This window comes from Neomonachus schauinslandi, chromosome 9, assembly GCF_002201575.2.
Source record: "Neomonachus schauinslandi chromosome 9, ASM220157v2, whole genome shotgun sequence".
Classification (NCBI taxonomy): Eukaryota; Metazoa; Chordata; class Mammalia; order Carnivora; family Phocidae; genus Neomonachus; species Neomonachus schauinslandi.
The window spans coordinates 26,382,545-26,396,006 of record NC_058411.1 but is presented as its reverse complement, the minus strand read 5'-3'; the positions used below and the strand labels follow the sequence as shown (position 1 = coordinate 26,396,006).

The 13,462-nt window shown below is 42.6% G+C and overlaps 1 protein-coding gene and 1 non-coding gene across 2 annotated transcripts; both read left to right on the top strand.

Moving 5' to 3' along the window:
- Nucleotides 1-5,220: 5,220 nt before the first annotated feature.
- EIF2B2 (eukaryotic translation initiation factor 2B subunit beta) lies at nt 5,221-11,899 on the top strand. The gene is made up of 8 exons (XM_021679572.2): nt 5,221-5,441; nt 5,555-5,675; nt 5,805-5,953; nt 6,856-7,019; nt 7,876-7,971; nt 8,709-8,846; nt 9,877-9,943; nt 11,213-11,899. Exons 1-8 carry the CDS (start codon nt 5,279-5,281, stop codon nt 11,368-11,370), a joined length of 1,056 nt encoding a protein of 351 aa, XP_021535247.1. The 5' UTR covers nt 5,221-5,278; the 3' UTR covers nt 11,371-11,899.
- On the top strand, nt 11,618-11,690 carry TRNAE-CUC. Its single transcript has one exon. It is a non-coding gene; the product is annotated as a tRNA-Glu (tRNA).
- Nucleotides 11,900-13,462: the final 1,563 nt, after the last annotated feature.

The window sequence follows — 13,462 nt, the reverse complement described above, 5'->3', positions numbered from 1 at the left end:
TAAATACCCGATATCAGGATGCTTTGGACTGCAAGTGATAGAAAACTCAAAATTCAAAATTTTATCAATAGAGAAATGTATCACTTTATATAATAAGAAGTCTAAAAGTAGGGCAACTTCTGGATTTGTTGATTTCACACAGCTTTAATAAAAGGCACCACAGTACCCAGACTAATAGTGCAGGCATTGAAGCTACACTGTTAGATTAACATCTCAACTCTTCCACTTACTAGGTGTGTATCATTAAGCAAATTACTTGACCTATTTATGCCTCAGGTTCCTATTTTGAAAACGGTTATATCAGTAGTATCTATTTCATAGGATTGCTGTAAGAATGAGGAGAGTTTATATATGTAAAATACCCATTAAGTGTCGGTATCATCAAGAGCCTAGATTCTTTCTGTTTTTCTGTTCTGCCATCCTTGGCATGTTAACTTTATCCTCAGTCTTGAGACCTCATGGTCACAAGATAGCTGCAGTAATTCCAGGCATCATATCTCAGACAATCAGAGATAGAAGAAACAAAGTAGTCTTCTCTGTTACTTAAGAACAAAGAAACTTTTCCAAACAGATCTCCCTCATATCCTGCTGGCTAGAAAATGGGTTATCCAACACCAATCTGTTAAAAAAATTTTTTTTAAAGGAGAATGGAATTGCCATGATTGGGCTTAGACCAGTGAGGATTTACCCATAAGCTAAAACCCACTTTCCCTGTGGGTAGAAACCAAACAAAATCAGTTCTTTTAACAGGGAAGAAGAAAGAAATGGATATTGGGTGGACAACCAGAATATCTGTCATGTATCATATTAGAAAAAAATGGGCAATGCACGTGCACCAGCAATTCATAAGAGAAGAAATGCAAAGGCAAATAAACATGAAAAAAATGTTCACTTTGATTAATGAACAAAGAAATGCGAATTAAAAGGAGTTTTTGTATTTTCTCTATCAATTTGGCAATGATGAAAAAGAATGATAATCATCTATAACAGCAATAAATATACAAGGTGCCTAGGAATAAATCTTACACAAGATGTGTAAGACTTATAGGGAGAAAATTATAAAATTTTACCAAACAACCTTAAAGAAGACCTAAATAAATGGAGATATATACCATGGCCATGGATAGGAAGACTCAGTATCCTAAAGATGTCAATTCTCCTCAAATTAATTTAGAGATTTAAAGTAATTCCAAGGAAAATCTGTAGGGTTTTTTGTTTTTGTTTTGTTTTGTTTGTTTGTTTTGTTTTTAGGAATAGACAAATTATTTCTAAAATATATATGAAAGAGCAAAGGCCCCAAACTAGTGAAGACCCTCTTAAAGAAAGAAATATGGCAAGGGAATTTTTCTTACCAGATAGCAAGACTTTTTATAAAATAAGACAAGAGTAAAACAGATAATGTGATATTGGGTAAGGGATAGGCAAATTTAGTGATGGAACAAAATAGTCCCCAAACAGACTCACACATTATAGATACTTGACGTATTACAGTGGTAGCATTAAAAATCAATGGAGGGTGCCTCAAGTCAGTTAAGCATCTGCCTTCAGCTCAGGTCATGATCCCAGGATCCTGGGATGGAGTCCCACATGGGGCTCCCTGCTCAGCGGGGAGTCTGCTCCTCCCTCTCCCTCTGCCCCTCCCCCAGCTTGTGCTCTCTCTCACTCACTCTCTCTCTCAAATAAATAAAATCTTTAAAAAAAGAAAAAAGAAAATCAATAGAAAGCGAATGGAAAAAGAAAAGAAAATTGGATTCCCACCTTTCATCCTACACAGAAAGTAACTCAAAATTACTAAATTAATTCTAAATTTTTTAATTATTTAGAAGAAAAAGATAGATTATCTTTAAGACTTTATATTAGGGAAGGATCTTTTAAATAAAACATGAAAAGCATTAACTATACAAAGACAAGATGTCTTTGACATCTCAAAGTGAATAAAATGACAAGCCATGAACTGAGAGAAGATATTTATAGAACAAATAACTGAAAAAGATTAGTGTTCAGAATATATAAGGAATTCCTACAAGTGTATTTTAAAAAGGATTTTTAAGAAAGTAGGCAAGAGGGGCACCTGGGTGGCTCGGTTGGTTAAGCGACTGCCTTCGCTCAGGTCATGATCCTGGAGTCCCGGGATCGAGTCCTGCATTGGGCTCCCTGCTCAGCGGGGGGTCTGCTTCTCCCTCTGACCCTCTTCCCTCTCGTGCTCTCTGTCTCTCATTCTCTCTCTCTCAAATAAATAAATAAAATCTTAAAAAAAAAAAAAAAGAAAGTAGGCAAGAGACACACACAGGTATTTCACAAATGAGAAAAACACATGGCCAATAAACATACGAAAAAATTAACAGCCTCATCAGGAAACAAATTAAGATCATGATACATCCTTTATATCTATCTGATTCCCCCAAATAAAATAACTGATAATACCAAGTGTTGGTAATGAGGTAGATCAGTTGGAACTCTTTAAGTCCTACTGGAGAGAGCATTAATTAATTTAACCACTTTGGAAGACGAGCACTATTTGTAAAGCTGACTATTCATATAGACTATGCCCTAGTTGTTCCACTTGTATGTATGCCAAAATACACGTAAGAATATTTATAGTTTATATTCTCCCACCCCCCCCCCAAAAGATTGGAAACAACCCAAATATCTGTTGAAGAAAAATGAATACATAAATTGTGGTATGGTCACATGATGAAATATTATGCAGCAGTGCTAACGAGAGAACCACAGATACATGTAAGAACATAGATGAATTTTAGGAATGTCATATCAAGTGAATAAAGCAAATTGTAGAAAATTACATTATAATGTCATTTGTAAAAAAAAACCTCAAAACCAAGCAGAACTAAACAATATGTTGTTTAGGGATTATAAATATATAATACATTTTTTTTTATAAAACAAAGCAAAATCAATCAAAATTTAGTGGTTATCCTTGGGTATTCGAGAAGACAAGGAAATGGAATAGACAAACACACCCATCAATGAGATGGTTTTGGCAGTATTTCAGGGTTTTTTTTTGGTATATGTCACATATTTTTTTTTTAATTGTGGTAAAATACACAGAACATAAAATTTGCCATTTTAACCCTTAAGCGTGCAGTTCCGTGGCATTAATGTATGTCCATCATCCACCATCCATCTCTAGAACTCCTTTCATCTTGTAAAACCGAAATTCTGTACCCATTAAACAACTTATGCCTCCCTCCAGCCCCTGAAAACCACCATTCTACTTCCTATGTCTATGTATTTAAGAATCTTTGTTTTTAAGTTGAGAAATGGGTTCATGTATGTTCATTTTGTTGTCATGTTTCATAACTTGTATATATATATATTATATATACACACAACATGTATTATTTTGTATATATAAAATAGTACATACCTTATTTTGTAATGGCTTGATGCCTGGAAAAATAAAGAACAATATCCAAAATTGGCCAGAACATGGTGTCAGCAAGCATGTAAATTGGTACAATTTTTAGGACAATTTAAACTTAACAGAAACAAAATTGACAAATATATTATAGCTTTTGGGAGGTATGGTGTTTTCAATTTTGGTTTCCAATTATTCATTGCTAGTATATAGAAATAAGATTGATTTTTGCGTGTTGAGCTTGTATCCTTGCTATATTCACTTACTAGTTCTAGGAGGTTTTTTGTCATTGTTATTGATTCTTCAGATTTTCTGGGTGGACAATGTCTTCTGTGAATAGGGAGTTTTCTCTCTTTCTAGTCTCTCTGTTTGTAAAATTTCTTTTTCTTTTCTTACTGTACTGTCTAGGACTTTTGAGTATCAATAGGAGTGGTGAGAGTGGACATCCTTATCTTGTTCCTGATCTTAGAAAGAAGGCAGTCTTTCACCATAAAGTATTATGTTCAGTGCAGGCTCTTGGAGATGCTTTTTACTAAGTTAAAGAAGTTCCCTTCTATTCCTAGTTCTCTGAGTTTTGTTTTGTTTTTTTTTAATTCAACGGCTGTTGAATTTTGTCCAATCCTTCTTGCATCGATATGATCAAGTGGTTTCACTTTTTATATTGTTAATATGGCTTGTTAAATTGATTAATTTTTAAATATGAAAAGAGCTTTGCATTCTGGGTTTGAATTCTATTTGGTAATGATGTCTTAATCTTTTTTATATATTGCTGGATTTGATTTGCTAATTTGTTACAGGTTTTGCATCTGTGTTCGTGAGGGATACTGGTCTGTAGCTTTCTTTTCTTGTACTAGCTTTGTCTGATTTTGGTAATGATGTATCTTTTTGGAGGGCAATTTGTCAATAGTAACAAATGTCTTTAAAATGTGTGTGTCCAAAGATTCTAAGAACTTAAAGAAATAGGGATTCTCATTACACACAGACTTTGCATTCAGATAGAGATTTAAATACGAATGCATCCCCTTACCAACTGCTTAAATTTTGTGGCTGTTTTCTAACCTGTAAAATGAGGATAAGAGGACCTACCTCATAAATTGCAATAGATGAGATCATTCACACACAGTGCTCAACACCTAGTGAACTTTAAGTCAATAGTAGCTCTTGGTATTGTTATGCTTCCCAGCCTCTGTAGTCTGTCCAAATAGAAGGACATCATCTTCGCTCCCATGTAAGCTCCCCCTTTGAATCTCCTTACTGGGGAGTATTCGGTCTCCTCATCCCTGATTCCTGTCTTACATTAGGTGTGTGAGGCGTTGGGAATGCAAAGACAAAAAAGGTTTGGTCCCCGCCCTGAGGGAGCTGAATCTATCAGAAACACAAAGGCGCAAAGGAACCAGTTCCATGCAGTAAAAGAGCATTATGACGCGTCTGCCCAAAGTGCAGCGGGTCCTAGACCCGCAATCTGAGCGTCTCGGTCAGGAGAGCGGGTGCTCGCTTGGGGACCAGGACCAGGGCGGCAACTTGTGCAGCGCAGCCCCGGGTCTTGGGGGGTAGGGGGACGCCGAGACTGGTTGTTTCCACAGCAACGAGACAAGCCACCCTCATGGGGCCTCACTCCTCACCTCTATTCCGCGTCTGAAGAGCCACTAGAGGCCACTTCCGGTCCTCCCGCCTCCGAGACTCGTGGTCGCTCTGCTGTAACTCAGTAACTCGAGCTCCTAGCCTCTGATTGGCTCAGGCAGATGAAGGAGGCGGGATGTGGCACCGAGGGGGCGTGGCCTGTGGACCCTGAAACTGGAGTTTTCCTCGCGGAGCGGAAGTCGACTTCACCCGCCCCGGAAGTGCAAGGACTGAGGTCGTACAGGTGTGGATTCCGCCGGCGAGGCGGCTTTTTTCGAGATGCCAGGAGCCGCGGCTAAGGGCTCGGAGTTGTACGAGAGCATCGAGAGTTTCGTGGAGGCCCTGAAGCGGGACGGCGGGCGGCGCAGCTCCGAGGACATGGCTCGGGAGACCCTGGGGCTGCTGCGCCGGATCATCACGGACCACCGCTGGAGCAACGCAGGTAAGGCAGGTCTGGTTCTGTCGCGTCCCTAGCCACTGTCCGACCCCGATCCTCAGGCGGAGAGTGGCCCAGCCTCATCGCGCTCGTGCCCTCTCTCTCTCCCTCGACTGCAGAGAAACTGATGGAACTGATCCGCCGAGAGGGCCAGAGGATGACGGCTGCGCAGCCCTCAGAGACCACAGTGGGCAACATGGTGCGGAGAGTGCTCAGGATCATCCGGGAGGAGTATGGCAGGTCAGGATGTGGGCCTTTTTGCACAAGCCCCTCTCCCTGCTTGAAGCCTTTAGTGGAGCTGAGCAGCTCCTCTTACTTAAATTACTACACCTCCGCCCCCTCCCTGTTTGCGTCTTGTTGCCTCCCTAGACTCCACGGGCGCAGCGATGAGAGCGATCAGCAGGAGTCCTTGCACAAACTCTTGACATCCGAAGGCCTGAGCGAGGATTTCAGCTTCCCATATGCCCAACTCCAGTCCAACATCATTGAGGCAATTAATGAGCTTCTTGTGGAACTGGGTAAGAGTCCTGATCCCTGATGGACAGGCAGATGAGGGAAAAGAAGACCCTGGAAGTTGTTCGTCAGTAGAGATAGGAGATAACCAGTCTCGTGGTTCTCTGAGCTTTGTGCTCCATCCTGATTAAGAGAAAGGGTTGGAACGGGTGGCAGGACTAAGATAGCCCTCTCTACATGTCCTTACAGACCAGCCCTTGATAGATTGCAGATCCACTGCTGCAGAGACTGTTAGGACAGAGCTTTATTTTCATGTTAAAGATGAACTCCCCAAAACCACAGATGGTAGACTCTTCTTCCCTAAATTTCCTCTTGAATTTTATACACACAGATGCACCACCTCCTTTCCCCTTGTCTTTGTGACCCAGGAGACCTGCATGTATTCATTACAATCAGAGTTCCCCAAGGGAGGAAGAAGCTGGGTCTGTGTGTCTGTAGCTGCTGCTTCCAAATTCCTCCCGTTTTTCTTCTGTGGCCTCCTTTTCAGGTGGGGGTGTTGCAGCCACCTTTTAGAGTTCTTTTAGGGGGAAACTCTGTTTACTCCACTCTCAGCACCTTACAGTTTCTCAAATTGGACCATTTTTTTGCCTGAATTCATTGTCTTCAAAATGAATTCTAAGGAGCTGGTATCATGTGGGGCAGAGTTGGGGGTAAGTGGATGAGTAGGGGTTCTGCTGGGAAAGAAGGTAGGCTAAGAACTTGGGAAGTAGAAGATCCCAGAGGAGCGCGGCTTTTAAGAAAAGGTGACCTTCACATTAAGTCCCTTCACCCTGTGTTACCACTAGGTCTGCTAGGTGGGCTGTCTGTGTGAAGGGCACCTGTCTCTTTCCATGTTCTGTCACGATTGTCTTGTGTTGTGGCATATGGCAGTTTCACATTTTCCTTGCCAAACCGGCTGTTCTTGCAGAAGGGACTACAGAGAACATTGCGGCCCAGGCTCTGGAGCACATCCACTCCAATGAGGTGATCATGACCATTGGCTTCTCCCGGACAGTAGAAGCCTTCCTCAAAGAGGCTGCCCAAAAGAGGAAATTCCATGTCATTGTGGCAGAGTGTGCTCCTTTCTGTCAGGTAGGGGGACTGCTGGAGCTGCTAAGAAAAATGAAAAATGAGGAGAGAATAAAGAAGAGATAGATGGGCTCCATGCCAACTTTGACTTGATAAGTAAGACATTGAGAACACAAAACCGTGAAGGGAATTTTCAAGTTGTTCATCCTGTCAACATTCTTTTTTTTTTTTTAAGATTTTATTTATTTATTTGACAGAGAGAGAGAGAGAGAGAGCACGTACAAGCAGAGGGAGGGGCAGAGGGAGAGGCAGACTCCCTGCTGAGCAGAGAGCCCAACGTAGGGCTCGATCCCGGGACCCTGGGATCATGACCTGAGCCAAAGGCAGACACTTAACGACTGAGCCACCCAGGTGCCCTCATCCTGTCAACATTCTTAAACATTGGTTTAGGAAAGTTAGAGGAAATGCTGGGCCCAAGAAAAGAAATATATTGGTTCTTTTAGGAATCAAAATAGGGTAAATTACCTTGGGGATGACTGATGCTTGCTCTGACCTCACTCAATCCCTACGTAAATAATAGGTCTCTAGAAAGGAAATATGTAAGGATGCAGGAGGTCATAAAAGAATGAGCCAGGAGCTGTGCTGTCAGCGCTCCCTAATTACACAAGCAAGCAGTATTTCCAGTTTTCTGGCTGCGCTAGTGCTCCTGTGGAAAATTCAGCATTTATTGGCTTCTCCTGGGCTTCTCTGCAGTGTACCAGAGAATACCTACCATGAGTAGAAAAAGGAATTACCTGTTGGCAGGTGTGTGTTGGCTGTGCCCAGTATCACAGAATTCTCCAGATCCAGTTCCACTGGAGATGCCTTCCACTCTGTCTCACCCTCTCTCCTAACATCAGGCCTTTCTCTCCTATTGTAGGGTCATGAAATGGCAGTCAATTTATCCAAAGCAGGTATTGAGACAACTGTCATGACTGATGCTGCCATTTTTGCTGTTATGTCAAGAGTCAACAAGGTGGGTGTATTTGGAGTTATACTGAATTCATGAAGATTATACTTCTAAAATACTCATTTTTTTTTTCTCCCTCCTATAATATACATGAGAAGAGAAGAAAAGTTCTAGCGCCTTTTAAAACTACATGCTGGGCCTTTTTAATATATTAACCTGATTTCTTTTCCCTTTATCTGTATCACTGTTCCTCACTTAGAGTAGCTTCTTTTTGTTTTTGTTTTAAAGATTTTATTTTTAAGCAGTCTCTACACCCAACATGGGGCTCGGACTCACAACTCTTGAGATCAAGAGTCCATGCTGTACTGACTGGGCCAGCCAGGTGCCCCAGGGTAGCTGCTTTTTGGTGAAAGCATTGAAGAGAATGAAATAAGGCTAAGTGTGGCAGCTGCTAGGGATTGGGTAGAGGGTCCCTGCCTTCTGCTCAGAGAGCTTGACAGTGATGGATGGTGAATAGAAAGGCTCTTAGCTTTCTCAGGAGGTGTGGCAAATAGCTTCCAGAAAAGGCAGGGCTAAGAGCAGGAGATAGTGAAGCTTCATGTCACATACAATATTCATTCTTTCTTTGGGAAGTCACTCTTGAGCTAGAACTCATGGTTCTTACCATAGAATCCCTTTTCCCTGACTAGCGTGTGACGCTCACAATGTTGAGACTGAGGCCTGAGCATTTAGCCTGTGGTGCCCAATGGCCCATTTAAGGCTCCATCCCTAGGATGACTCACATTTTGCTTCCTGTTCCAAAGGTGATCATTGGCACAAAGACCATCCTGGCCAACGGTGCCCTGAGAGCTGTGACAGGAACTCACACTCTAGCACTGGCAGCAAAACACCACTCCACGCCGCTCATCGTGTGTGCTCCCATGTTCAAGCTTTCCCCACAGGTATGTCTGTCTGTAGCCAGCAGAGAGAAGGAAGCCAAGGAGTAGACTTGAACTCTGGGCCTTCAGCCTGCTCACTCTGGGGCTTCTCTTTATCTGCGTTTACTAAATGGATTAGACCCCATAGAGGCCAGAAAAAGCCACAGAAGTCTTGAACCAGGAAAAAAAAAAAAATTGATAGTTATAACTTGTCAGTTTTGAGAAATCAAAATTGTAAGGTCAGGATAGTACATAGCTGGGGAAGGCCCTTTGTTGACATTGCCACCATTGCCCATCACGCTGATCATTTCTGAAAATGCCGAACAAGCTGAAACCCAGAACACAGAATCAGTTTTATTTTTCATCGTTGGAGGGACTGTCCCCTATAGCCTAATACAAGCAGTATTACAAAGTGAAGAGCCACTTCGTTAGCAATAGAAGCTGTTTGCTTTGAAATACCAACCTATTTGCAGTTCTCTTTTTTAAATTGAGGTGAAAGTCACATAACATACAATTAACCATTTTAAATGTACAGTTCAGGGGCATTTATTACATTCACAGCATTGTGCAACTACCACTCTCTGGTTTCAAACCTTCATCATCCTAGAAAAAACCCCGTACCCGTTATGTAATCACTCCCTATTGCCCCCTCTGCCCACCTCCTAGGAATCGCTAATCTGCTTTCTGTCTCTGTGGCTTTGCCTGTTTGGGATATTTCATATAAAAGGAATCGTAATATGTGCCTTTTGTTTCTGACTTCTTTCACTTAGCATGTTGTCAAGGTTCCCAGCTGTAGCACAGCACTTGGTTTCTTTCTGTGGCTGAATAATACTCTGTTGCAGGGACCTACCACAGTTTATTTATCCATTCACCTGTTGGTGGGCAGTTGGACTGTTCAGCCCTTTGGCTTTTGTGAATGCTGCTGCTGTAAGCACTGGTGTACCAGTTTCTGCGTGGACGTACCTTTTTTATTTCCCTTGGGTGTATACTTAAAACTGAAATTTGCTGGGTCTCTCTCACTCTTTTTTTTTTTTTTAATTTTTTTCTTGTCTAGTTCCCCAATGAAGAAGATTCATTTCACAAGTTTGTGGCTCCTGAAGAAGTCCTGCCTTTCACAGAAGGTACAGAAGGGTGTGTTGTGTGTGTGTGTGTGTGGGCGTGTGCGCGTGCATGTGCACGTGTACGTGTTTTGGTCTCTGCTTTTGTTTTAGTAGTCAGTGGGGATTGAATGCTGCCCGGTTGTGGTTTTTATCGTAATTCTCTTGGGGACTTCTCTTTAGCATCTTAGAGTGTGGGGGCACCTCATCTAGTCCATGTTCATTTTGTTCTGAGACTAATATATTTCACTGAGTACTGGGGCTATGGTGGGTTGGACCATTCAGCATTGATGGGGTCTGGCTTCGCACATTGCTTGACACACACACAGCAGCCCAATGGGAAAATGTACTCATTCTCATTTGCTGTAGGGAGTCATTTTGGTGACATGGCTGCCAAAGGAAGCATGCTCTAAAATGTTCCTAATATAAAACTTGCCTGTAACCTGGATACCTTCATGTGTTGGGGTCCTTTTCTCTGATTTCTGAAGGCAGCAGCTGTGCTCAGTGAGCCTGCCACCTCATCAACATAAGATGGCCTTAAACGCCTTCTGGGAGGCACCATACTTGGGGTGTTAATTCTTAGAAGTTGAATAACTTCATCCATTTAATCACACATGCATTTTTTCAAGGATTCTTTGTATCTTTTGAGTACCCACTATGTATACAGCACTATTCTAGGTACTAAGGATGTAACAATGAACAACACAGGCCCTGCTCCCACGGAGCTTATGTTCTGTTGCAGAGGACAGACACGAATATGTCAGGTCATGGGATGTTTTGGGAAGAAAACAAATAAGGATGATGGGATGGAAAGTGGTAGGAGACTATGTTAGTGGGGGAAGGGTCTAAATGAGAGGACATTTCAGCTGAGTGCAGAATGAATAGAGCCCCACCATGTAAAGATCAAGGAGAGTCTCCCCCCAGGCGTTGGTGCAAAAGGCCTGAGTTAGGTCCAGGCTTAGCCAGTTGGAACAAGATGGCCATATGGCTGGAGAGTAATGAGCACGAGGGAGAGTGGGATAAATTATAATTAGTGTAGCACAGTGGGGAGGGGCCAGATCTTGAGGGCGACTCTCCCAAGATGGAATTATTCCTAGGGCTATGGAAAGGCATTGGAGAGTTTGAAGCAGGAGTGCCGTGACGTGAAGTCATCTCTTCTGGTTTGTACTTTGCTGCAGCTTCCCTTTCTTGGGGTAGCAAGTATGCCTGCGTTATTGAGCCTAGAATCTGTGTGCGCTTAGTTATTAGAGCAGGACCTCGGTTTTATCTTTAGCACGTGTGATTGCCTTTCAGGGGACATTCTGGAGAAGGTCAGCGTTCACTGCCCTGTGTTTGACTACGTCCCCCCAGAGCTCATTACCCTCTTTATCTCCAACATTGGTGGGAATGCACCTTCCTACATCTACCGCCTGATGAGTGAACTCTACCATCCTGATGATCATGTCCTATGACCACCACCTGTCCTAAGCAGAAGCTGCTTAGCCAAATACAGAATGGAGAGGGACTTCAGTGTGACTGCTGAAAACATCGTCCTTGTAATGGGGAGTGACCTGGAGTCAATCTAAAAAAACTTAATACTGTTTCCTGCTCTTTTAGTCATCCCATGACAAGGATGCACATTCAGGACTGTCTCTTGCCTTTCTGATCTTAACAGAAGCAGCAGGGCTTGACCTATAAATTTTGGAAGTCTTTTGGGGCACCTGGCTGGTTCAGTTGGTAGAGCATGTGACTCTCGATCTCAGGGTCGTGAGTTTGAGCCCCACGTCGGGCATAGAGTTTACTTAAAATTTTTTTTGGTGGGGGTACCTCTTAGCCGCTTAGTGACCTGGGGAGTCTGGAACTTAAGTTTCAGGAACTTAAACTTTCTGGTTCAGTGGGGTGTTAAACTTAACACTGAAGACCTTGCTGGGATACAGGTTTTTGCTCAGAAATGGCTACCACACCTTTTCCTGGGCTGTGCCAATAAAAGCTTCTTAAAGATTCCTGAGTTGGTTTATTTATTGTTCTGCTGTGATTGAACTGCCTGAAACAGTGGCGGCAGAGCCCTTTTTGTGCTTTCATGGAGTGCTGTAATTAGAGGGAGCCAGCTAAAACAAATGCAAATGAAAGTATTTACAGTTTCCTTCCTAATTCACTGGCAGTGGTCCCAAACAACTTGTTAGTAATCTAAGACAGTGGTTCCAAAACCTCTCTGATCATCAGAATCATCTGGGAACTTAAAAAAATGTACCATCTTGGGTTCTATCCCAGACGTACTTCATCTGATCTTTGGGATGGCACCTGGAATCTGCTTAAAGCAAGTAAGACATACTGTGGAACATTATGTATACACTGCAGTAGAGGTTTCAAAAGGGTGGCTTAAGGGCAGTGTTTGGATTAAAGACGTTTTTGGCTGGTTCACTCTGTATTTAATTTGAATTAGTTACCAATATTTAAAAATGAAAAAAGAAAAATGTGAGCTTGCACATTAAACAAATTCGGATTTCTTGCTTCTCTTGAAAACAGAAGCTTTGGCAATTCTGGGCCCAGTTTCCCAAATGGCAGCAGCTGACTGTAGCTGGGCAGCTTCTGACTCCATTAAATGGAAAAACCTTTTCTGCAGTCCCTCCCATTTAACTCATTTACGTTACCTGCTTAACCCCTCTCCCATTTAACTCATTTAGGTTACCTGCTTAACCCCTCTCCCATTTAACTCATTTACATTACCTGCTTAACCCCTGTAGGCACTTGCTTTGTGAGCCTCGTGTTAAAAAGAATGGGACAGATAGAACAAGCTAGGAAAAAGTCAAGCTGCAGAGCACTATGCATAATATGACCTTTACTTCATTAAAACAAAACATTATGTTCCTGCAGTAGGATAAAAGTCTGGAAGAAGGGGCACCCAGGTGGCTCAGCTGGTTGAGCGTCCAACTCTTGCTTTAGGCTCAGGTCGTGATCTGGTCCTGGGATTGAGCCCAGCATCAGCTTCCTGCTTAGCTCTCTCCCTCTGCCCTTCCCCACTGCTCATTCTCCCTCTCTCTCAAATAAATACAATCTTTAAAAAAAAAAAAAGAAAAAGAAAGTCTCCCCAGGTAATCCAGACCATCTGTCATTTTTGGGAACCACTGGTCCAGAGGTCCAAGGCAGACTTGGTGTGCTGAGAACCCCTGGGATGCTGGTCAGAGGCCAGCTTCCTGTCTCCTGCGGCATTGTCTATGGGGTGGAGGGAGGGAGCGCCAGGAGTCTGCATGTTTAACAAGCACGCCAAGGGATTTTAACAGGTGATTTGATAACCACACTTTGGTAAACAATGGCCAGAGGTAGGCTATGAGGGAAAGGCCTCTACTCTTTGACATTAACTTGAGGTATATCTTTGCCTTAGGGTCCTTGTCTTCCCTGAAAGAGGGTGAAAACAAGATTGAAGAGGTCAGTCTGAAAGATGGACCTAAAAGCTCTATGACTCAGAAGAGCCTGACTCACTCAGGCCTCAGTCTGTCAATTACTTCTTAAAGCATCTAAGACCCCGTGCTTTCTCAGTGAAGTGGCTTATAGCTGCCAATTATG

Bases quoted from the DNA above. Each gene is read 5' to 3' on its own strand.
- EIF2B2 (XM_021679572.2), top strand. From the start codon at position 5,279: ATGCCAGGAGCCGCGGCTAAGGGCTCGGAGTTGTACGAGAGCATCGAG. The intron at 5,676-5,804 runs GTCAGGATGTGG...TTGCCTCCCTAG, and splicing joins ATCCGGGAGGAGTATGGCAG to ACTCCACGGGCGCAGCGATG. The intron at 7,972-8,708 runs GTGGGTGTATTT...CCTGTTCCAAAG, and splicing joins TTATGTCAAGAGTCAACAAG to GTGATCATTGGCACAAAGAC.